At 47.4% G+C, this 23,276-nt stretch overlaps 2 protein-coding genes across 9 annotated transcripts in view; one reads left to right on the plus strand and one right to left on the minus strand.

Moving 5' to 3' along the window:
- TMEM131 (transmembrane protein 131) overlaps nt 1–23,276 on the minus strand; it is a 255,588-nt gene that overhangs the window by 149,777 nt on the left and 82,535 nt on the right. For 4 of the 5 annotated variants that reach the window (XM_073664550.1, XM_073664548.1, XM_073664549.1 and 1 more), the window contains exon 2: nt 7,215–7,469. In XM_073664550.1, coding sequence (XP_073520651.1) covers nt 7,215–7,404 — 190 coding nt within the window. In that variant the 5' untranslated portion in view covers nt 7,405–7,469. Of the gene's footprint in view, nt 1–7,214; nt 7,531–23,276 lie in introns of those variants that run through there. The other variant, XM_073664547.1, reaches the window with a different exon arrangement.
- On the plus strand, nt 7,507–23,143 carry LOC141208457 (uncharacterized). Of its 4 annotated transcripts, none has more exons than XM_073664558.1 (8): nt 7,516–7,812; nt 12,305–12,357; nt 14,473–14,558; nt 14,648–14,755; nt 15,799–15,940; nt 18,864–19,048; nt 22,373–22,458; nt 22,824–23,143. In XM_073664558.1, exons 3-8 carry the CDS (start codon nt 14,484–14,486, stop codon nt 22,834–22,836), a joined length of 609 nt encoding a protein of 202 aa, XP_073520659.1. In that variant the 5' UTR covers nt 7,516–7,812; nt 12,305–12,357; nt 14,473–14,483; the 3' UTR covers nt 22,837–23,143. The 4 variants fall into 4 exon arrangements, with proteins under 4 accessions (XP_073520660.1, XP_073520659.1, XP_073520661.1 ...); XM_073664560.1 differs by having other exon boundaries at nt 22,866–23,143; XM_073664559.1 differs by lacking the exon at nt 12,305–12,357 and having other exon boundaries at nt 7,507–7,812.

Consider the following 23,276-nt stretch of genomic DNA (forward strand, 5'->3'; position numbering starts at 1 on the left):
GGTGATCAGGTTGAATCGCTCCCGTGTGCATGATTTGCAACTGTTTGGCAGCTTTATTACCTGTGAGGAATGTGTAAGAAATAGACATTCCTCACATGTACTAAAGCTGTCAAACAGTCGTAAATCATGCACTCGGGAGCGATTCAACCTTATCACCGAGCAGCTGTAAATACTCGGAGCTCGGCCCGAGCATACTCGGCGAAAGGGTTAATAGAACATACTCGCTCAACACTAGTGTGGACCACTCAGTCCAAAAGAATTCACACATGTGAACAGTCCCACAGACTATAACGAGTACGAGTTCTATATGTGAAAACACGGATACAACTCATTCAGGAAAACTTAATCAGAATGAGGCCTCAGAGAAAACAAAAAAGACCAAACTTAGTGCACCGCTACAACCACATCCAAAGAAAGGTCCTTAAATTTCCATAAGAGCTTCAGCTTCTGCAACAATAAAAAAATCTACTGTTTATCAATAAACAACATTGAATATTAAAATTAAAAAGTCAAATTTAAATTTTCCACTGGAAATTACATATGAATGGGTTGTCTGCACTGGCTATCCCAGGGATCATGTAACATTGCTATTTCATGCGATCCCTGCAGCCAATCAGTGCTGGCTTCACTCTCTTATCCAACAAACGTAATAGACATCTGGAGAAAGTGAGAGCTGCCGCTGCCCTCTCACTTCCACCGAATATCGTCAATTGTCCGAAAGGGAAGGGAGTGAAACCAGCGCTGGTTGTCACACGAGCACCGAAAGAACTAGTGCCGAAAATGGTGCTGTTCCAGCGGAGGTAAGTATAGGTGTTATTACTTTACTGGGGGTAAACATAGGGATTCAGAAGGGGGTTGCCCTAACAGTGGACAACCCTTTGAAAGGGTCATTGATTTTTTTTATTTATTTATTTTACAGGTTTGCCACGTGGCTGAAGAGCAGATGCTCAGAATAGCGGAGTTATTTGTAGCTCAGGATCGATTTAAAGACCTATTTTGAACTTGCCTCCCCCCACAAAAAAAAAAAAAAGGATGATGACTCACAAAGAGTCAATTATTTTCATTTTTGGTGAGAGGTTGTTATGAAATCAATAGAGGCAATTCTACACCCTTAGGGCCAGGGTCCAAGCTGGGTGTGCCCTAGAAGTGGTGGTAAGCAGGCATCTATTACTCATCAGGCTACATTCCAGGTGAGCGATAATTCGATTGGGTGTGCTAGAATATGTGACAGTGCCAGAAAATCCTTTTCGCTTGCTGAGGTCTACTGTAAAACATCTACTATAAATGCCAATATATTCCAAAATAAGCCACGACCTGAGTAACCCTAATAAACCAATAACATTTGCTTGATCTGAATTGTAATCCTGTAACATGTTATACAAGCAATTTTTTACGATTTGAAAATTACTACTTCTTAAATAATAAGCCAAGTTGTTACAGCTTTATTGCTATCTGGCAGTCCGCTACTGAAATAACAATGACTACTGAAGAGTACTAAGGAATTCCTACAGAACATTGCTATAGGAGAAATAATTATTATACAGTTGTACAGCAGATTTAGTGATTAAAAAAAAAAAATTGACACGTCTGTTGTAGGAAATGCTTGTATTCCCCGTGAATGATTTTCTTGATATATTTTGCACCGTCCCTCTGATATTCCCCTTATAATTTATGGGCATTACCAATCTCTTTGTAAAGGCAGCACTGATTGGACAATATCACACATATATGGACCCCATTCCCCAGCTGGTAACACCCAGGTATCAATTTTTCCAAGTTATCTAGTAGGACTACCAGAGGAATGGTTGCAATTCAAGGTTGTAGGAAAACATGCTACAGTATTTTTTTTCTTTTTATCATCGAGAATAAAAATATTTATTAAACAGGTCAAGGAGCTGACTGATCCTCTTTAGAAAAAAAAAAAAAAAGTCGCGCACCCATTGACTTGAATGGGCGAGTTTAATGACACACGAAAGAAACTAGCGCACTTTTTTTCACAGGCAGATTCGGTCAGTAAAAGAAAAACACTCTCTCTGCACTGCCCCATTAACTAACAATGGTCTGAGTACTGTCCGTTTTTTTTTTTTTTTTTAACGGACAGCACTGCATGTGAACTTGGTCTTAAGCTGTGTTCACACATGGGGGCCGTGATAAGGTTGTTTTTTTTTTGCCACAACATGTGAATGTAGAATTAGAGTGGATGAACCTAAAGCAGAAAAATACAGGTGCACTGTTCAGCCACAGTTTATAACACATTTCCTATCACTGGAAATGACAAATCTACAAAACAGCTTACAGAATCCATCTCTAGGCTGTGCTCACACAACAAACCTGGGAGCGGGGGGATTATCAAGGCCTTTACTCCACTGCTGGGATGTAAAAAGTAGCAGATTTTGTGGCACACCAGGTTTGTAACTTTTTGCAGTTTTGGGATTGTCTTGTCACTTAATAAAAAATGACAAATAACATGGGTGGAGCGAGTTGTCTCGCAGCCTGACAGATTTACTATAAATTACAGCACAAACTGATGTAAATCAAAGCTAGTGTACACTAGCGGGGCACAGGAGAGCTCCATATTACATGCTCTTGCTCAGATCAGAAGCATCTTTATTTCAGACATGATAGAACACTACTTATCACATAGAAAATCACCAAACCTGTCAATGACAGCCATACATATTGGATTTTTAGTAACTCCTGCTGAAAACATCAGGATCTGCTAAGAAGGAAGCACGAAGTAGTCAGAGATCAAAAAAATAGCACCTCTTTCGTTAAAAGAGTGATCCCCTACTTGGATAACCACTTCTTAAAGGGAATCTGTCACCAGGTTTTTGCCCCATTATCTGAGAGCAGAATAATGTAGGCACCCGGTGATGTGTAACTTATTGAGCGGCTTCTTTTCATAAAATCACTGATTTATCTGCTGAAGATCTAGCAGCTCTCTGAATGCAGAGCTCTGTATAACCCCGCCCACACCTGATTGGCAGCTTTCTGCTTATGGACAGTGTACACAGAAAGCTGCCAATCAGTGGTGGGGGGGTTGGGTTACACTGAGCAAGAATACTACATGGCAGAAGACAACTAGTTCCCTAGTGAATCTCCTGCTGATAAAACACTGGTTTAATTGAAACAACAAGAATCCTAGTAAGTGATACTTTGTTGGAATCAGGCTCTCTGCCCCTACATCATGCTGCTTTCAGATTAAATAGCAAAAACCTGCTGACAGATTCCCTTTAAATTACAGTCCTCTGTCTAAATTAAAAAGCCTCATACTCCCACAGTGAACCCAACCTGTGTCTCTCGGCACTCATACAACGTTGTTATGCTAAGCGAGCACCACAGCGATCACACTTCCCGCAGATGAAACTTGGGTTGGATTTCAGATGGAAATGTGGTATGGGAGCGACCCAGCATATTCACTGAATGTCAGACGAGTGCTTGGAGACCCGATGCAGACATTGCTAGAACAACACTAGTGCAGGAGGCGAGTATATTTTACATGGGGTACTACATGATTTTATAAGTGGGTGTCTAAGTAGTGGACAACCCCCTTAACAGTTTACATCTAGTAGTGCAGGTCACCCTTGTCAATCATGTTAAATGAAACTCAAGAAAATGGCCATTGTCCAGACACAGCTGTGAAAAACAAAGCTCTAAGGTTCACATGAGGCAATTGCAATGGATATTATACTGCTTTTTTTCAGAAAATGTGGTAAAAAAATCACATCTTTTGGCCTTGGCTAATCCTATATACCCTGTCATGAGGTCATCGGCACTTTCTCACTGTGGATGGCACGACAGGCCAGCACATCTTTATAGATCTATCAATTGAACAAGTCTGTACTAGGTATACGTTATTTGTTGCTGTAGGTAGCTGGCCCCAAAATGTATGTTCTCTAAACACATGGAGAGGTGACAAATAAGACAGGTGTACAGTACAGGAAAGGGTATGCTTCTTACAATGGCAATCTGTGCAACCACAGGAGGCAAAAATACTGCACACCTATGTTTTACTACACGAGACGGCATCAGAGGGGTCCATGAGCTGGGACAGATATCAATGGCTAATAGAAGAAAGGCCAAGGACCCAGAGAGGAGTTGATGGGAATTATTGAAAGGTAAAGGACCCCATACTCACTCTAATGTTGGCCAAACCTGTCGATATCCCTTGATTTAATGTATATAGGAGCACCCACAAGTATATATCATTAGGAAGGATGTTGATCGCGCATGTTCAATTTCGGACTGTCGATTGTATTGGTCTCTTGTAGATAAGCCACTGGTTGACATGTCAGTTGGCGGCTTTCTCTGTGTATGCATCAAATACCCTATTCAGGATTAATTAATATATATCTCACTTCCAGACAGTCATCTATTAGATGATGCAGACAATGGCTACAAGATAATGTGTATTACTTTGTAGGACCCGCCATGCATTCTCTTGTGGTGGAAGGGAAGTTTAACATTTATCCAGTTTCCCCCCATAGATTACGCATGATCACTGGGGTTCTCTCCAAAACAATAACAAATATTTGCATTGACCTTTTCTCGCAATGGCCTCTGTAACCTGGAATTAGTATATCGTTTTGTTATGCCTGTATAGGTTCTACGACCTATACAGCAGTCGGGCATATCACTACAAAGCCCCTTGCCCCCATGTAAAGGGTTTGTGGAAAGTTTGGAAGTTATCCCTCTATCCCATAAATACAGAGGTAACTTTCCGATTGCTGTTGACTGACTGCTGGGACCCCACTGGTCCCGAGAACAGGGCTTTGAAGACCCATCCCCCATTTGAATGGAACTGAGGTTAGATCCCCAGTAATCCATAAGATATCGCCTATCCCATGGAGAGGGAATAACTTCCAAACTTGACACAAACAAGGGCTGAGGAGTCGGTAAGCCAAACCACCGACTCCCTCATACATGGCTCATGTTTAAGTGATAAATTTACTGTAGCTCAGATTCATCTCAGCTAAAAGTCTAGACCCTTAGATCAGGAATAGGACATTTCATAACTTTCACAAATTCTTAGGAAAAAATATTCCCCACAAACTGCATTGAACTATTGTACCCAATTTAGTATATATTTTAGGAGTTGAAGTCAGTCCATTTTATACCGACTCCGATTCAGACTCCACAGCCCTGGCACAAACCCTTTAAAAGGTGTTACCACAACAACCCCTTTCCATAGGTCCCGTTAAGGGCACAATGAAAGGATTCTTTTTGGGGGTTCTGACTCCCTAGATAATACTTCTCAGGCTTCACACTAGACAAGTCAGTACTGATTTTTGCCTGGCATGCACCATTAAAGGGACTGTCAGCACAGATGCTATGTGCATCATGGCGGGGCCAATCATTTATCTACACCTTCCCACCTGTTTGTTTTCCCTCCATCTCCATCCCCCCCCCCTCTTCTTTGATTGCCAGCTCAGTATTCATAGAGCCAGAGAAGAACAGAGATATAGAAAATAAGCAGGTGGGAGGTGTATATAAATGATTGGCCGCACCATGAAGCACCGAGCGCCTGTACTTGGTTTGAAGGGTCATCCTGTGCTGACAGAGTCCCTTTAATAAGATTGTGCAACATGGACATCTTGTCTCTGAAGCAGTTTTTGACATGAGGATGGAAGTGCAAGTGTTGTAATGGGCTTAAGAGGAAGTTACAATTATAGTTGTACAAATGTGATCAGTTTTACGGAAGTGTCCGAAAAGCATTTCACTTCCAAGAACTGCACTCTGTCACAAGCGATAATCTTCAAAAAAACATCACTGCAAAAGGCGAGATTTAAAAAGGCAGAAAAATTAGGTCAATTTATTGCATGTATCCCCTTAATGTACTACAGACACAGCGAGCAGTAGTAACCAAATTTATCACATATTATTACCCTCTTACCCCCAGGGACAATACCCATCATGCTCCGTCAACACTGCCAAGAAATATCTACTTTATGATGAACTTAAAGGGGTTTTCCCAAGAACAAAGTAAATTTTAATTAATAGATCTTGGAATAATAATAATTTCCACAATTGGATGTGTTTTAACAAACAAATGTTCCTGTGCTGAGATAATCTTATAAATGTGCCCCTGCTGTGTACTGTGTAATGGCTGTGTCTGACCGTACAGGAACATGGTCTGATCATACCACATCTCCTGGGCAGGGGGAAAAGCAAAAGAGTATACAGACATTACAGCAGGGATCACAGCTGATTCTTTTTGTGAGGTAAAACATTTCACTGCCTGTTTTTAAGCAATATTTTACCTCACAAAAAGAATCATCTGTGATCCTGTGCTGTAATGTCTGTATACTCTTTTGCTTCCTCCCCTGCCCAGGAGCTGTGGTATGATCAGACTATGTTCCTGTACGGTCAGACACGGCCATTACACAGTACACAGCAGGGGCACATTTATAAGATTAACTCAGCACAGGAACATTTTATTTGAATACATTCAATTGTGAAAATTATTATTCCAAGATCTATAGATTAAAATATACTTTGTTGGTGGGAGACCCCTGTAATGAAGTCCGGGAATAGTTTGACAATTTGACAGAGCGGTCAGCCACATTCCAGCAGCAGTGATTCCGGCTGCCAGAGAGCAGGACCCAGCACTGTGTAGGATTGTCTTTATTAGGTTTCTGCACTACGTCCGTACAGCGGAGAAGAGCTCCGGACTCTCCTCTAATGCAATACTGGCAGAAAATGCAAAGACCCCTATAACCTTACAAGACCGCCGGATAAACCGCATCGAGAAAGGAAAGCAAAACAGAAAATATTTTTAAGTAAAAAGGTCAAGACAAAACTGTAAGCACACCAAGACAGCCATGTGCAAAATATGAGCGGGCCAGCGCCACAAGCCAAGGGGGCCCCTTCCGGCCCAGCGCCACAAGCCAAGGGGGCCCCTTCCGGCCCAGCGCCACAAGCCAAGGGGGCCCCTTCCGGCCCAGCGCCACAAGCCAAGGGGGCCCCTTCCGGCCCAGCGCCACAAGCCAAGGGGGGTAGACAAAATGGGTACATACAAGGGGGAGTGGGATGTATGCCCCAAGTCAGGTGCCACATGCAAGCGGTGGTGTCCAGAGCAGGTGGTTCTAGCAGACAGTAGCATGTAGGGGAGCGTGGAGTCCGGGCACCACAACTAGCCGCCCACGTCTGGAGAGCAGTCAGAGGCTCAGACATTGGCAGTGGCCGGGCACGGCTGGCAGGTAGGAGGCTCTCACCTTCTGTGTGGCTGCGGGCTGTGTGCAGGGTCAGCAGGGTGAGGAGCAGGCTGTAGACGCCGGTACAGGGGGGGCGGCTGCTCCTCTCCTCCCGCACGTATCCCATGTTATGACCGTGGTCTCCCCGCGTGTGGCCGCAGCAGCTGCACTGCTCCTGGGGTAGAGGGCTGGCGGCCGGGATCCGAGCCATGCTGGCTGTGGGTACTGGCTTCTCCTAGGAAAACAGCATGTGAGTACAATCCGCCCTCCTGTGTGCCCTCGTCCCAGGGTAGCGTCTAGTTTGGAGTTGATTTCTTGAGGGGGAGGAGTGATATCATGAAATCATGACGTCACCGGAAGGGGCGGAGCCTTCTCAGCCCAGTGGAAATTAGCAGTGCAGCCGCAGCAGTGCGCATGTTGTGCGGGGACGGGAGGACTGGTGATGAGGAGCTCCTGTAGTTGTTTCTGTAGTTGCTCCTGAGTTGTGCTGTGGAGAGGACTCCAGGACTCTGCTGAGGTTCCTGTACTGAGTTGTGTAACAACCTGTGCTCTGGCGAGGACTCTGCTCAGGAACTCGTGTTTTGCTGTGAGGACTGATGCGGATCCGGAGTGGACTGAGGTGGGGAGAACTGACCATGTGAATAAATGTTGTAGAGGCCTCCAGGGGGCTGCGTGGCTGGTGTGAGGGGGCATGGGGTATGTAGAGGGGCGTCCAGGGGGCTGTGTGGCTGGTGTGAGGGGGCATGGGGTATGTAGAGGGGCGTCCAGGGGGCTGTGTGGCTGGTGTGAGGGGGCATGGGTCATGTAGAGGGGCTTCCAGAGGGCTGCGTGGCTGGTGTGAGGAGGCATGGGGTATGTAGAGGGGCGTCCAGGGGGCTGCGTGGCTGGTGTGAGGGGGCATGGGTCATGTAGAGGGGCGTCCAGAGGGCTGCGTGGCTGGTGTGAGGAGGCATGGGGTATGTAGAGGGGCGTCCAGGGGGCTGCGTGGCTGGTGTGAGGGGGCATGGGTCATGTAGAGGGGCGTCCAGGGGGCTGCGTGGCTGGTGTGAGGGGGCATGGGGCATCCAGGGGGCTGCGTGGCTGGTGTGAGGGGGCATGGGTCATGTAGAGTGGCGTCCAGGGGGCTGCGTGGCTGGTGTGAGGGGGCATGGGTCATGTAGAGGGGCGTCCAGGGGGCTGCGTGGCTGGTGTGAGGGGGCATGGGTCATGTAGAGGGGAGTCCAGGGGGCTGCGTGGCTGGTGTGAGGGGGCATGGGTCATGTAGAGGGGAGTCCAGGGGGCTGCGTGGCTGGTGTGAGGGGGCATGGGTCATGTAGAGGGGCGTCCAGGGGGCTGCGTGGCTGGTGTGAGGGGGCATGGGTCATGTAGAGGGGCGTCCAGGGGGCTGCGTGGTTGGTGTGAGGGCGCATGGGTCATGTAGAGGGGCGTCCAGGGGGCTGCGTGGTTGGTGTGAGGGCGCATGGGTCATGTAGAGGGGCGTCCAGGGGGCTGCGTGGCTGGCGTGAGGGGGCATGGGGCATGTAGGGGGGTGTCCAGGGGGCTGCGTGGCTGGCGTGAGGGGGCATGGGGCATGTAGAGGGGCGTCCAGGGGGCTGCGTGGCTGGCGTGAGGGGGCATGGGGCATGTAGAGGGGCGTCCAGGGGGCTGCGTGGCTGGCGTGAGGGGGCATGGGTCATGTAGAGGGGCGTCCAGAGGCCTGCGTGGCTGGCGTGAGGGGGCATGGGTCATGTAGAGGGGCGTCCAGGGGCCTGCGTGGCTGGCGTGAGGGGGCATGGGTCATGTAGAGGGGCGTCCAGGGGCCTGCGTGGCTGGCGTGAGGGGGCATGGGTCATGTAGAGGGGCGTCCAGGGGCCTGCGTGGCTGGCGTGAGGGGGCATGGGTCATGTAGAGGGGCGTCCAGGGGCCTGCGTGGCTGGCGTGAGGGGGCATGGGTCATGTAGCGGGGCTGGCGTGAGGGGGCATGGGTCATGAAGAGGGGCGTCCAGGGGGCTGCGTGGCTGGCGTGAGGGGGCATGGGTCATGTAGAGGGGCGTCCAGGAGGCTGCGTGGCTGGCGTGAGGAGGCATGGGTCATGTAGAGGGGCGTCCAGGGGGCTGCGTGGCTGGCGTGAGGGGGCATGGGTCATGTAGAGGGGCGTCCAGAGGGCTGCGTGGCTGGCGTGAGGGGGCATGGGGCATGTAGAGGGGCGTCCAGGGGGCTGCGTGGCTGGCGTGAGGGGGCATGGGTCATGTAGAGGGGCGTCCAGGGGCCTGCGTGGCTGGCGTGAGGGGGCATGGGTCATGTAGAGGGGCGTCCAGGGGCCTGCGTGGCTGGCGTGAGGGGGCATGGGTCATGTAGCGGGGCTGGCGTGAGGGGGCATGGGTCATGAAGAGGGGCGTCCAGGGGGCTGCGTGGCTGGCGTGAGGGGGCATGGGTCATGTAGAGGGGCGTCCAGGAGGCTGCGTGGCTGGCGTGAGGAGGCATGGGTCATGTAGAGGGGCGTCCAGGGGGCTGCGTGGCTGGCGTGAGGGGGCATGGGTCATGTAGAGGGGCGTCCAGAGGGCTGCGTGGCTGGCGTGAGGGGGCATGGGTCATGTAGAGGGGCGTCCAGGGGGCTGCGTGGTTGGCGTGAGGGGGCATGGGTCATGTAGAGGGGCGTCCAGGGGCCTGCGTGGCTGGCGTGAGGGGGCATGGGTCATGTAGCGGGGCTGGCGTGAGGGGGCATGGGTCATGAAGAGGGGCGTCCAGGGGGCTGCGTGGCTGGCGTGAGGGGGGCATGGGTCATGTTGAGGGGCGTCCAGGGGGCTGCGTGGCTGGCGTGAGGGGGCATGAGTCATGTAGAGGGGCGTCCAGGGGGCTGTGTGGCTGGCGTGAGGGGGCATGGGTCATGTAGAGGGGCGTCCAGGGGGCTGCGTGGCTGGTGTGAGGCGGCATGGGTCATGTAGCGGGGCGTCCAGGGGGCTGCGTGGTTGGTGTGAGGGCGCATGGGTCATGTAGAGGGGCGTCCAGGGGGCTGCGTGGCTGGCGTGAGGGGGCATGGGGCATGTAGGGGGGTGTCCAGGGGGCTGCGTGGCTGGCGTGAGGGGGCATGGGGCATGTAGAGGGGCGTCCAGGGGGCTGCGTGGCTGGCGTGAGGGGGCATGGGGCATGTAGAGGGGCGTCCAGGGGGCTGCGTGGCTGGCGTGAGGGGGCATGGGTCATGTAGAGGGGCGTCCAGAGGCCTGCGTGGCTGGCGTGAGGGGGCATGGGTCATGTAGAGGGGCGTCCAGGGGCCTGCGTGGCTGGCGTGAGGGGGCATGGGTCATGTAGAGGGGCGTCCAGGGGCCTGCGTGGCTGGCGTGAGGGGGCATGGGTCATGTAGAGGGGCGTCCAGGGGCCTGCGTGGCTGGCGTGAGGGGGCATGGGTCATGTAGAGGGGCGTCCAGGGGCCTGCGTGGCTGGCGTGAGGGGGCATGGGTCATGTAGCGGGGCTGGCGTGAGGGGGCATGGGTCATGAAGAGGGGCGTCCAGGGGGCTGCGTGGCTGGCGTGAGGGGGCATGGGTCATGTAGAGGGGCGTCCAGGAGGCTGCGTGGCTGGCGTGAGGAGGCATGGGTCATGTAGAGGGGCGTCCAGGGGGCTGCGTGGCTGGCGTGAGGGGGCATGGGTCATGTAGAGGGGCGTCCAGAGGGCTGCGTGGCTGGCGTGAGGGGGCATGGGGCATGTAGAGGGGCGTCCAGGGGGCTGCGTGGCTGGCGTGAGGGGGCATGGGTCATGTAGAGGGGCGTCCAGGGGCCTGCGTGGCTGGCGTGAGGGGGCATGGGTCATGTAGAGGGGCGTCCAGGGGCCTGCGTGGCTGGCGTGAGGGGGCATGGGTCATGTAGCGGGGCTGGCGTGAGGGGGCATGGGTCATGAAGAGGGGCGTCCAGGGGGCTGCGTGGCTGGCGTGAGGGGGCATGGGTCATGTAGAGGGGCGTCCAGGAGGCTGCGTGGCTGGCGTGAGGAGGCATGGGTCATGTAGAGGGGCGTCCAGGGGGCTGCGTGGCTGGCGTGAGGGGGCATGGGTCATGTAGAGGGGCGTCCAGAGGGCTGCGTGGCTGGCGTGAGGGGGCATGGGTCATGTAGAGGGGCGTCCAGGGGGCTGCGTGGTTGGCGTGAGGGGGCATGGGTCATGTAGAGGGGCGTCCAGGGGCCTGCGTGGCTGGCGTGAGGGGGCATGGGTCATGTAGCGGGGCTGGCGTGAGGGGGCATGGGTCATGAAGAGGGGCGTCCAGGGGGCTGCGTGGCTGGCGTGAGGGGGGCATGGGTCATGTTGAGGGGCGTCCAGGGGGCTGCGTGGCTGGCGTGAGGGGGCATGAGTCATGTAGAGGGGCGTCCAGGGGGCTGTGTGGCTGGCGTGAGGGGGCATGGGTCATGTAGAGGGGCGTCCAGGGGGCTGCGTGGCTGGTGTGAGGCGGCATGGGTCATGTAGCGGGGCGTCCAGGGGCCTGCGTGGCTGGCGTGAGGGGGCATGGGTCATGTTCATTGTCTTCCACAGGAAAAGGGGTGATGGTGCATACACAGGGCTGCTTCTTGGGTGTGCTTGCACAGTGAAGGGGGTTATGCAGGTATGTTGCTGCATGTTGTTGGCGGTTGCACAGGGAATTTGCTGATGTTGCCTGCACAGGACTGCTTGCAGTGTGTTTTGCATAGTCATGATGGCGCTGCATGTTGGGGATTGCACTGGGAAAGAGGTCATGTTGCAAAAGGTTAGTCTAAAAAAGGGGGTGATGTATGGTATTTATCTTACAGTTAGATTGTGCTGATGATACATGCATAGGGCTGCACTTAGGGGGGCTTTCACAAGGAAGGTGGTGGTACATATAAATGTCTGTGTGTAGGGGGGAGGATTGTGTGATGACTCAGCATCTGGCCGTTTGTGTAGTGTGAACTGTTCTTGATTAGGCCAGTCTACAAATATTGTTCCTTTGGTAAATCAAGATAAGTTAGCCATTGTTTCATGTCACAGGACCGGAGTCCTAATTTGTGTGTAACTTTGTAGATTGTCTGACACGTGGATTTCCTCAATCCCTCTCCCTACATAATTCAGAATAAAATTATGAAAACTGTGGTATAAAAAGGAATTTGCTTCTGTTACTATCATACATTCTACAGGGCTTCAGCCTAGGATCCATGGATCCAGCTGGAAGATCATACAACAGTGAACAGTAAGTACACCTGGGTTAAACATATCTCACACAAGTGTAGTTGGGGATTTGTGTATCTCCTATCCCAGGGCTCCTTTCAGCAGGCCAGTGAATCTGTTCCACTTAAGGCCCCGTCACACTAAGCAATGCAGCAGCGATCCCGACAACGATACGACCTGTCAGGGATCGTTGCTGCATCGCTAATACATCGCTGGTGAGCTGTCAAACAGGTAGGCTCACCAGCGATCAGGGGAATCTTTCCACGATGCCCTGCTCCGGTTACCAGCCTGCTGCTGAAGCAGGAGCAGGCTCGTAACCATGGTAAACAGCGGGTTACTAAGTGCGCGCGTGCCCCTAGTAACCCGATGTTTACCATGGATACCACTCTGCTACGGTGCGCGGGAGGTTACCGTTCACCTTAGCAGAGTCGTATCCATGATAAACATCGGGTTACTAGGGGCACGCGCACTTAGTTACTAAGTTACTTAGTTACTAAGTGCGCGCGTGCCCCTAGTAACCCGATGTTTACCATGGATACCAGCCTGATCGTTGGTCCCGCTGGTCACACACAGCGATGTGTGCTGGCCAGCGGGAGGCCAACGACCAAAAAATGGTCCAGGACACCTTGCAGCGATCAGCGACCTCACAGCAGGGGCCTGATCACTGCAAAGTGTCACACATAGCGACATCGCTTGTGAGGTCGCTGTTGCGTCACCAAAACCGTGACACAGCAGCGATCTCGCTATGTGAGACGGGGGCTTTACTTCCGCAGCCCTTTGTAAGCAATGAATGAGTGGAGCTGTAGCGTTTCCAGTAGGGTTCTCCACTTCACGGAGGCTTACTCCCCCATGGTCACACTGCTTTGCAGTCTTGCCACGCTCCCTCTTCTTGCGGATTTTTTCCTTCTCTGCCTGCCAATCAGTTTACTTTTTTCTCTCAGCTAAAGTTTATACCGCGAGTGCTCCCACCCCAATTTTGGGGGAAAGTGTGTCTTTCAATCCAAAATATACTTTAATTTTTCAGCCACCTCTTGTGTTCTGAATGCTCCACGAGGTATTTCGGTTTTCCTTCCTGATGCACTCCGTCAGTGCAGATCGCATAGAAGATCCAAAGAGCAGACACCCTCCAGTTACTCTTCTGGTTCTCCCTGGACTTCCACATTTTCCAGGTTGACATCTGTCTATTGCTCTTCATCGTTCAAGCTGCAGGCTGTTCAGGCTTCTGACTAAGTTGGACTCTGATCTAGACTCTGACCGGGCCATCCAAGCTTCAGGATATGGTGAACAGTCTGATCTTAGTAGTCAACCAGACACTTAAGGTCAAGGAAGATGAAGTGCTTCCCACAGAGCCTTTGGTATCTTTCAAAAGGCAAATCATACCCCTCGGTTGTTTTCTTACCACAATGAGTTTGAAACTATTTTATCCAGGGAATGGGACCATCTGGAAAGGCATTTTCAAAGTAGGCGAATAGAAATCCTATTTCCCTACCTCCTAAAGGTCTAGGCCAGGGGTGGGCAACCTCTTTCCTGCCGTGGGCCATTTTATTATCATTCAGGGGCCTCACAAACTTATCACCTGTACACTTCCCCTACTATATTAAGTCAAACAATTAACTCCCCCCCCCCCTCCCCCTACTTTGGTGGCTGGAGCTGCTTCTCTTTGGTTTGGCTGTGATGTTGGGTATTATTGATCTTGTTGTTTTGCACAACTGCTTTTCCAGGTTTGACAGCCTGGAGCGCAGTCACAGACAGCCCTGGGCTAGCCTACCTATGGATGTAAACAATTCTATTTATGTGTTGTAGTAACATGGTGGTTCAACAACACAAAAATATTGTTGTTGCGGCACTATTACTGCATTGTCCTTATTCCAGCCCAGGTTTTCTTATCTGGCTGCCCTCCGTAAACCTTCCTCTGAGAATCAATGCTTGGCTCCATCCATTGAATGACCAGTGACACCAGTGTGTTTGGGAGGCAGGGGACGCTCTCTGTACTTTTGCTGTGACAAGCTATTGCAGATACACAGCTGCAAGGACATGAAGTCAACCTAAACAAGTATAGATGACCTAAAGATTTAATGTAGATATTATTCTTTGCCAGATCTACCTATTTTTTTATTTTTCTTTAAATTCACTATAGGTACAATTGAAATGGCTGAAAACAGCTCTGGTTTGCAGTTGGGACAAGCTGTTGATTGTAAAGAAGTGGATGTAGACAACAAGAAGGTATTTTTTTTTTTTTTGCTTTGGGGGTGTTTTGCACCATCCCTTTTTTTTTTTTTTTTTTTGTTTTTTACACATCACTTTTCTTCTAGGAAGCAGTAATGACTGATAATCAGGTCAAGGTCTCTATTTCACCTGATGGAGTGGGTACCGAAGGAACTGACGTAGAAAATATTTCTAAGGAGACAGACAAAATCAAGGTATCATTTTATATTTTTAAAAAATTATTTTGTTCCTTATGTTAAAGGTAATCTGTCATATGACTCATGCTGCTCAAAACAGTCAGCATGAATTGCATTCTAGCTTGACGATTGTATCCAGGTTTACTTTTTCTTTGCAGTGTTTCAAAGCTTCACAGAAAATATACCATATTTTTTTGATTATAAGACACTTTTTTGTTTGAAAAATGGGGGTGCATTTTATAATCCAGATATAGCTTAGCGGGTGGTGTATCTGGGTCACAGGAGGCATGGTTTCTGCTGAAGGAAGTGAGCGAGTGCAACGTTGGGCAGTGCTGCAGGTAGGAGGGGGGGGTGTCGGGCGCACGAGGTTGGTGCCATTGATTTTCAGGCAGTCAAAGGAATGGTGTTAAGGAAAATGTCTGCAGAGGCAGTGCTCTCACAGATTGAGTTATCTGCTCTCTGCTGCCATTTTCATTAAGCCCGTCACTTCCACTGGTGGGCGATTAATGTCGCACGCCTCATGCCGGCGACATGCCCCATGCTTGAGCCTGCAGCGTTGTGCCCCCGCTAACTTCCTTCAGCAGGGACCCTGCCTCCTGTGACGTCGCTCCATTGCGCCCCCCTCTCTCCTTGGTAAGCTACATTGACTATAAAATGGACATTGAGATTATAAGACAGTCCCCAAAAATATATATTTTATTTAAATTTGGGGTTCATTTTATAATCTGGTGCAGCTTAAAACCCTCAAAAATAGAATTATTCTTACCGTTAATTCAGTTTCTAGGAACCTTCCATGACAGCATATGGAGGTTGTCTCCACACCCTAATGGGGACAGGAAGCACAAAGAGGTTAAAAGCCCCTCAACAAAACAAAGCACTGGCAGTGTGCAGAGCTGTGGAGTTGGAGTCTGTATAAAACTGGACCGACTGACTCCTAGAATATATAATGAATTGGATAAATTTGTTTAATATAGAAAGAACATATCTATATTCAATCATAATTAAAAGCCTGATGTTCACATTGTACTATTGGCCATGACTAATTAGCCGTACTTTACTAGGTGTTTCGAGAGTCTTCAGAAATCCAAGTGATACAGACCTTTGAATCCTTAGATGCTGTAGCACAAGCTATTACTGATTTTGAAGAGAGCACAACATCAAATTTCATTATTTTAGAAAAACAAAAAAACTTTGGAGATGAAGGTATGTGTTTTAAACTAAAATTACATAATTTATTAAATGAATTGTGTTAGTATGATGTTTGACGTTCATTTATGCACATTGCATATTTTTATTTTATGTAAACATAGTAAAGTTACTTAATTTTTAGGTTGTGTGGGTGGAAACACCTTTGCTATTTTCTTTTTATTTTTTTTTTTCCCTTTCTTTCAAAAACCATAACTTATTTATTTTTATTTTTCCATCAATATAGCCAAATGAGGGCTTGCAGGACGAGTTGTAGTTTTGAATGACATCATTTATTTAACCATATAGTGTACAGAAAAACGTTAAATTTCCAAGTACGGTTAAATTGCCCAAAAAAGTCAATTTCACAACTTTTTTTTTTATTATAAAAATCTGTCTACAATCTTCACTATATGGTAAAACTGATGTGACTGTATGATGCCTCAGGTCGGTACGTGTTCGTAGATACCAAACGTTTACTTTATGTAAGTGGTGGTAAAAATACCAAAGTTTTTAACACAATCACAACCAAGGATGTATATATACGTCCTTGGCCATGTCCCGCCCCCTCACGCTCTCAGATGGCATCATCACCCACATCTCAGCTGATCTGATCAGCTAACATGTGTAGCTAACAGCACCGATCTGATCAGCGATCGGATTTGTGCTGTTAATCCTTTGGATCGTGTTGGCAATCACTGTCGGGGATCGCACCGTTCCCCATAGGCTGTTACCTCGACCAACTGGGGTCCTGTGATCTCCCCGGATGCTGTCTGCAATAGCTTCCTGCCAGCAAAGTCTGAGTGACGTTGCCGCCAGAAAAGGATCATTTCTCTTGTGTACAGACGTGCAGTAGCTAATCTGAACATAAGAGAAGCGATCGTAGTCTGCAACGCTGAGGTCCCCTAGGGGCCAGTGTAACAAAGAAAAAATCAAATTTTTTTACAGATATGAAAAAAAATAATAATTTCAAATGCCCCCCTTTTGCCCCATTGAAAATAAATATTAAATACACATTTTGGTCAGAAATGCCCGATCTATCAAAGTATAAAATCAATTCATCAGATCTGTAAACTGCGGAGCGGAAAAAAAAACGCCTAAACTTCCAGGGTTTTTTTTTGGTCACTTCAACATTGCAATACAATACAATAATGGGCGATCAAAACATCGGATGTACTCAAAAATGGTATCGTTAGAAGCGTCAGCTCAAGCCGCAAAAAATAAGCAATCACCCTCATCCTGAAAAATGAGAACGCTACGGGTCACCGAAATTGGCGCAAAAGTGTAATTATTTTTCTTTAAAAACTTCATTTTTTTTCCACCACTTACATAACAGTAAAAGCAGGGGCGTGACGGGACCCGGATGTACAGGGGCCCGCCCAGCGCCCGCCGATCCCAGCTCCTGTTTAATTTTTTTTTCCCAGCCAAGACATTTTCCAAGTTTGCGTTCCGACACTCCGTATTTTTGAGGATGCGTTTTCACTGCAAAGCGGATCCTCAGAAAGAATGAACAATTATTTTTGCGCTTTTGAGGATGTGTTTTCCATTGCCCACATTGTAGTATGGGCTCAAAAAAAGCACATCCTGAATAGCGCACTGGTGTGAATGGTGATGTGTTTTTTTTTTTGTTTTTTTTTTTTTAGAAAAGCACATCTGTTTTGCGGATCCTCAAAAAAACGCAGCGCAAATGCAGCATGTGAATGTAGCCTTCGATTGCGCTGTCCTTGTTTGACGTCTTGATCTAAGGGGTTAAGAGGTGTGGGTTTATCTCCTATGCACCCACAACTGTTAGCTACACATATCAGCTGATCAGATCAGCCAGTATGTGCAGGGAATGATGTGAGCCAGCATAAAAGGGAGGGAGGCAACCTAGTATGTACCCAGTACGTCACAGGTCGTAGAGGTGTTAACAGAATATCTCCTTGGGTGTTTCATGTGTTTTGTGACTAGTTCCCATTGTTTCTTTTATTGTTACTACTGATCAGACTTGTGGAGGTTCAGGTTCTGGTGGCTCAGCTTGACTTCTTACGCACCTTTCGCATCAGCGTTTTGAGCCTTTTACGGCAGATCTGGCAGCTTTGTCGCATAATGGGTCACTTGTGGCAAGCCCCATTCATTCCCTATAGGACTTGCGGTTTTGCCGGGTCCGGCACTTGCAGCAATTAAAAACGCTGCTAGCGTTTTTGTTTTTAACTTGCCGCAAGTGCCGGATTTGCCGTATCTGGCAAAACTGCAATTGCCGCACCCGACCACAAGTCCCATAGGGAATGAATGGGGCTTGCCGCAAGTGACCTGTAATGCGGCAAGGCTGCCAGATCTGCTGCAAAAGGCTCAAAACGCTGATGTGAAATCAGCCTTACAAAGTTCTGTTCTGCAACCAAATTTGACCTGAACCTCATTGAAAGTCACTGATTGGGTCGTTCGGCTCTTTGCCCACACAAAGCCTGCCATAAGCGAAACACGGGGGGAGGGAGGGCAAGGCTTTGTAATTTTTTTATTTTTTTTTGGTACACACTACATCCGATCACTCTTATTTTACCCTCAAAGCAGCAGATCAAACACTGCAATTGGCTCGCACTGAGTGTACCCGCAGCAAGCGATGCCCACTCCTGTGATTTGCATACTTAAAGCACCGGAACTCTGAACACAGTACCAAACACAGACTTCCCCAAACTTTTCTAACACCAAACTATAAAAGTCCAGTTCACTCATCCCTAATTGTTCCCATTTCAAATTTCTCACTTTTTCAGATTAACTTGGTGCCAGTAGGCACGTGTATCCTTTTGAGAAGTAGCTGTTTTTTTCTTTTTTTTCTTTAAGTATATTTCTCAGTGTCAGCCTTGTAGATGGCAGAGCGTGGTTACTTGTCTCCCAATGACTGATTTTCCAGTAAGTTCACAAACTTATCCATATAAATGTTTTAAAACTTGTATTGTTTTAGCTTTTAGACCTTCTTCTAAAATCTCAATACATTGGCACGGTCCACGAGTTAAAAATGTGTCTCTACTTGAATATACCGGAGTACCTTTTGGCATTGCTGGAAGAAAAGTGTTATGCTGCCATCTTGGAAAGGATTTGGCTCTTCCACAAAAAAAGCGATATGTCCAGGCGACACATCAAAAACAGGTACAATTAAATTTGTATTATAAAGTAGTTCAACTTATTATATTGGCTCTTTACTAATCCTGATGATATACTGGTTAAAATTTCAGAGTGCACCTAGTTAGCAATATCCTAAATCTATCTGTTATATAGATATTATTGCACATTGTGCATCATAGGTGTGCGGGTTTCATAACACGGTCATGGAAATAAGACATTACAAATCTTGTCCTATAACTCCAGTACAAGTACCTGCCTTGTTACATAAATACTGTATCAATCCAAACTTCCTTTATAGTTATTGCCTCAGAACTAAACTTAGTATGTAAAAGCTGTATCTTAACCAAGCGCAATAACTAAATATCCTACCACAACAAAATTCTGAAAACATACAGAAGTCAGCTCCCCACTTCCATGAGTGCACGCATCATGCTGTGAGGCATGTTCCAGATGCAAATAGATATGTCTTTCCGCAACAAAACATCAGATTTTTTAAATCCTTTTTTGCTTGATGGATTGTGACTGAATTGTTGTAATTCAGCTCATGGCTTAAAGTTTTTTAGATTTTAATGGATCTACAATGCTGGATTTATCGTTATTTACAGCCCAATATTGTTCCCAAAATAAGTCTAATAGACAGATTACCAAGGTTCAGTTCTCAGAATAGGGAACAAAGTTCATTACCTAATTTCCTTCACAGAAGTTACCCTGATACAAAAAAAAATGGTGTACCCAAAAATGAGGTTAGGCCATAATTACGCTAGCATAAGCATTCACAGCTCATGAATATAGTGTTAGATCCATGGTCTGTGCAAATATGCAGCACCAAGGTGTGTGTTCTCATTTTATTATATATATTTTAGTATAATATATACAAATTTTTTTGACTTTCGATATAGATGTCTTCATTAGATTTTATATTTATGTACTAAAATAGATTATGTAATAAAAATGTAAATATAGTGTTACAATTTTATAGATGTATGTCTTTTTTAATGACTAAAAATGTTTAAAACACTACACACATATATTTGCCAGTCAACTTCCTATGAACGAGAAGAACCCTGACAGTCTGTCCAAAATCACTGAGAACTATGCATTGTCACGTGGTGGCTGTGTTTGTACCACAGTTGTGTGCGCTCCTGTACTGTGCAGATGCATATGACTAGGCCTGGATGAATGGACACAACACTCACCAGACCTTACCCAGATGCAGTTTCTTTTTTGGAGTTATCAAAGATTAGAGGTTGTCCAGTACCATAACTTTTTTTTTTTTGTTCAGAAATCTTGCTATTATGTGCCTCTCCATTATTTTATTTTAGCAATATTATCTTTTGATCATGCTCTAACAATACATCCTCATTGCTGATAAATCTCTGATGGGGTTAATTGACATCTTCCTCCCCTGACTTTCTGCTTCTATTACTACAATTTCCATCATGCATTGCACTGGCCTGTGAGGCAACTCACTCAAAACTCCACCGAAACCACTCCTTCCCGTATCTTCATCCTGCTGCATCTTAGTCCTGCTTCACATGTCTATGTATCCAGTACGTGTGGTGTCCATTTTCACAAGTTCTGGAGACACGTTCACACGCATACGAATTAAAATCAATGAGGATCTTCATAGCTGTATATTTTTACAGACCATGTCCCTGTTAACCATGCACGTGTCCATGTGATCCACACGGAGACAAGTCAGTTTTTTTTGCAACTAGCACAGATGACACACCGCACACAAATGTGATCCGTGTGACATCTGTCTGACACATAACGTAACAAATACATGATAAAGAAATGAATGGTTTGTGTAAAAGATGTGCAGAGATAGATAAATGATGATGTATAGAGATGTTCTGCTGTAGGAGGCCATCTGACATCCTATGGGCCTAATTTTGCTTAATTCTGTATAGAGTATCACATGCACAGCTACCCACGCTTATAGTCACACCAGTCCTACTCCGTGGATTATGGTACAGTGGCATAATCTATGGTAGCTAGACCCCTCTAGTCTTCATTTCAGGTGAATTAACAGCTTGGCGTTACCTTTATTTTTCATGTGTAAGCAGTGGTGCGGCCATTTTTCCAAAGTCTCCCAGGAGCAGTTTTTTACACATGACAAAGCCAGGCTTCATGTTCCTCAAACTAGTATGAGCAACCTGTGTGGCCTAAATATATTTGCGTCGCTGCCGGGTCCGTGGAGTCTTCTCGCGTCGCTGCCGGGTCCGTGGAGTCTTCTCGCGTCGCTGCCGGGTCCGTGGAGTCTTCTCGCGTCGCTGCCGGGTCCGTGGAGTCTTCTCGCGTCACTGCCGGGTCCGTGGAGTCTTCTCGCGTCACTGCCGGGTCTGTGGAGTCTTCTCGCGTCGCTGCCGGGTCCGTGGAGTCTTCTCGCGTCGCTGCCGGGTCCGTGGAGTCTTCTCGCGTCGCTGCCGGGTCCGTGGAGTCTTCTCGCGTCGCTGCCGGGTCCGTGGAGTCTTCTCGCGTCGCTGCCGGGTCCGTGGAGTCTTCTCGCGTCGCTGCCGGGTCCGTGGAGTCTTCTCGCGTCGCTGCCGGGTCCGTGGAGTCTTCTCGCGTCGCTGCCGGGTCCGTGGAGTCTTCTCGCGTCGCTGCCGGGTCCAGGTGGCAGAACCTTCCCAGATGACCATTTAAAGGGAACCTGTCAGGTCGTTTTTTACTCCCTAACCTATCACTACCTGTCCCTGCACCTTCCTTTTTCACAGCCAATATAGGGCAGTTTTAGGTCAGACGAAGATGGTTAGGGATGTGCTAGGAAGGTGCAGGGGACAGGTAGTGATAGGTTAGGGGGTAAAAACGACCTGACAGGTTCCTGTTAATAACCTTAGTGATGGCAGCTGAGGCTGTAAGAGCAGGGATGTCTGCACATGGTGTTCATACTCCATACTAAATAAATCAAGATGTTTTGATAGTTTCATTTTTTGCCAAATTTACATACTAGCAAGATGTCTATCATTCCACCACTTTTCTTCTTGGGTCTCATTCACAGTGATCTTTTTTGATCCGTTTTGTTTTGTTTTTTTTCCTCCTTGGAAAACTGCACCAAAAACGGATCAGTCACTGCGTCTGCCAGCAAAGTGAATGTGATTTTCAATTTGCCGTGCAGACGTCAGCGTTGTTGACTGCTGTATTAGTGGCGCAGAAAGTGCATCCACAAAATGAGCGTCAATTACTGCTCCATTTTTCTGCTGCGCTTTCTTCATTATACATAAAAAAAAAAAAAAAAAAAAAAACAACAACACAGATTGGTATTCACACAGTCCCTTTGATGTTTTTTTTTTTTTTATTTTATTTTTTTTTTTTTACTGCACTTTCCACGCGACAAACGTTCAGTGGACCTGGCCATGTGACTGTCAGGTGACCTGTTACTGTGCAAAACCTGGAAACAACTCATCGCTGGACACCGGACATTGGGGAAGGTAATAAAGTGTCTGCCTGTGTCCTCCCTGCCCTTTATGGATTAGTACTGCATTTTTGCTTTGAAAAAGCAAAAGTGCAGCATTAATAAAATGGAGCAAAAAAGCAACACAGACGCATGATGCATTTGATGCTTTTTTTCCAAAAATGATCTGTTTTTTGATGCAGAAACTGCACCAAAAACGGAGCACAAACGCTCTGTTTGAACTAATTCAAGGTTGCGTTTTGTATTTAACTACAACTCTCTAAAATGAACATTGTTAATATCACATTGTTAATATCACAAAATTAAAAAAAAAAATGGTACCAGGTGTCATCTTGTCTTGATTATTTTTTTTTTATTCTTATTTTTTCTTTCTCAAATTAGCTGTGAAACATGACAACTCCTTAATGTGATTCGTCTCTACAGATTTTGATATAAAGATGTTTTGGGCTCCTCTTAGTCTTTCGACTTACAAGACAAACTTTCCATTCAACTTCCTGCTTTGACATTGTAGAGCAAGAGCGAACCTGTCCACCCGCAATACTATGGCTACAACATACTTTAGAACAAATGACGTTTTAATCAACGCTTCATCTGTGGGCTTAGTCTCCTATATCAATGGCACACATTTGTAGAATGATTGAACTCTTGCTAGCCGGGTTGTTTTTTTAATTGAAAAAAACAATAAAACATGATGATCATCAGATTGTGCCGGAATAATGTTAATACATACATACACCACAGCAAAAATATGGAATCAGGGCAAAATGCTCCAGATCATAAACTCAATTTAGATAATCAGACTCCAAATTAAAACTACACCTTTATAAACAGATA

The sequence above is a fragment of the Phyllobates terribilis genome, unplaced genomic scaffold, assembly GCF_046119375.1.
Source record: "Phyllobates terribilis strain yellow unplaced genomic scaffold, ASM4611937v1 Scaffold_2__4_contigs__length_985480577, whole genome shotgun sequence".
In the NCBI taxonomy this organism is placed as follows: domain Eukaryota; kingdom Metazoa; phylum Chordata; class Amphibia; order Anura; family Dendrobatidae; genus Phyllobates; species Phyllobates terribilis.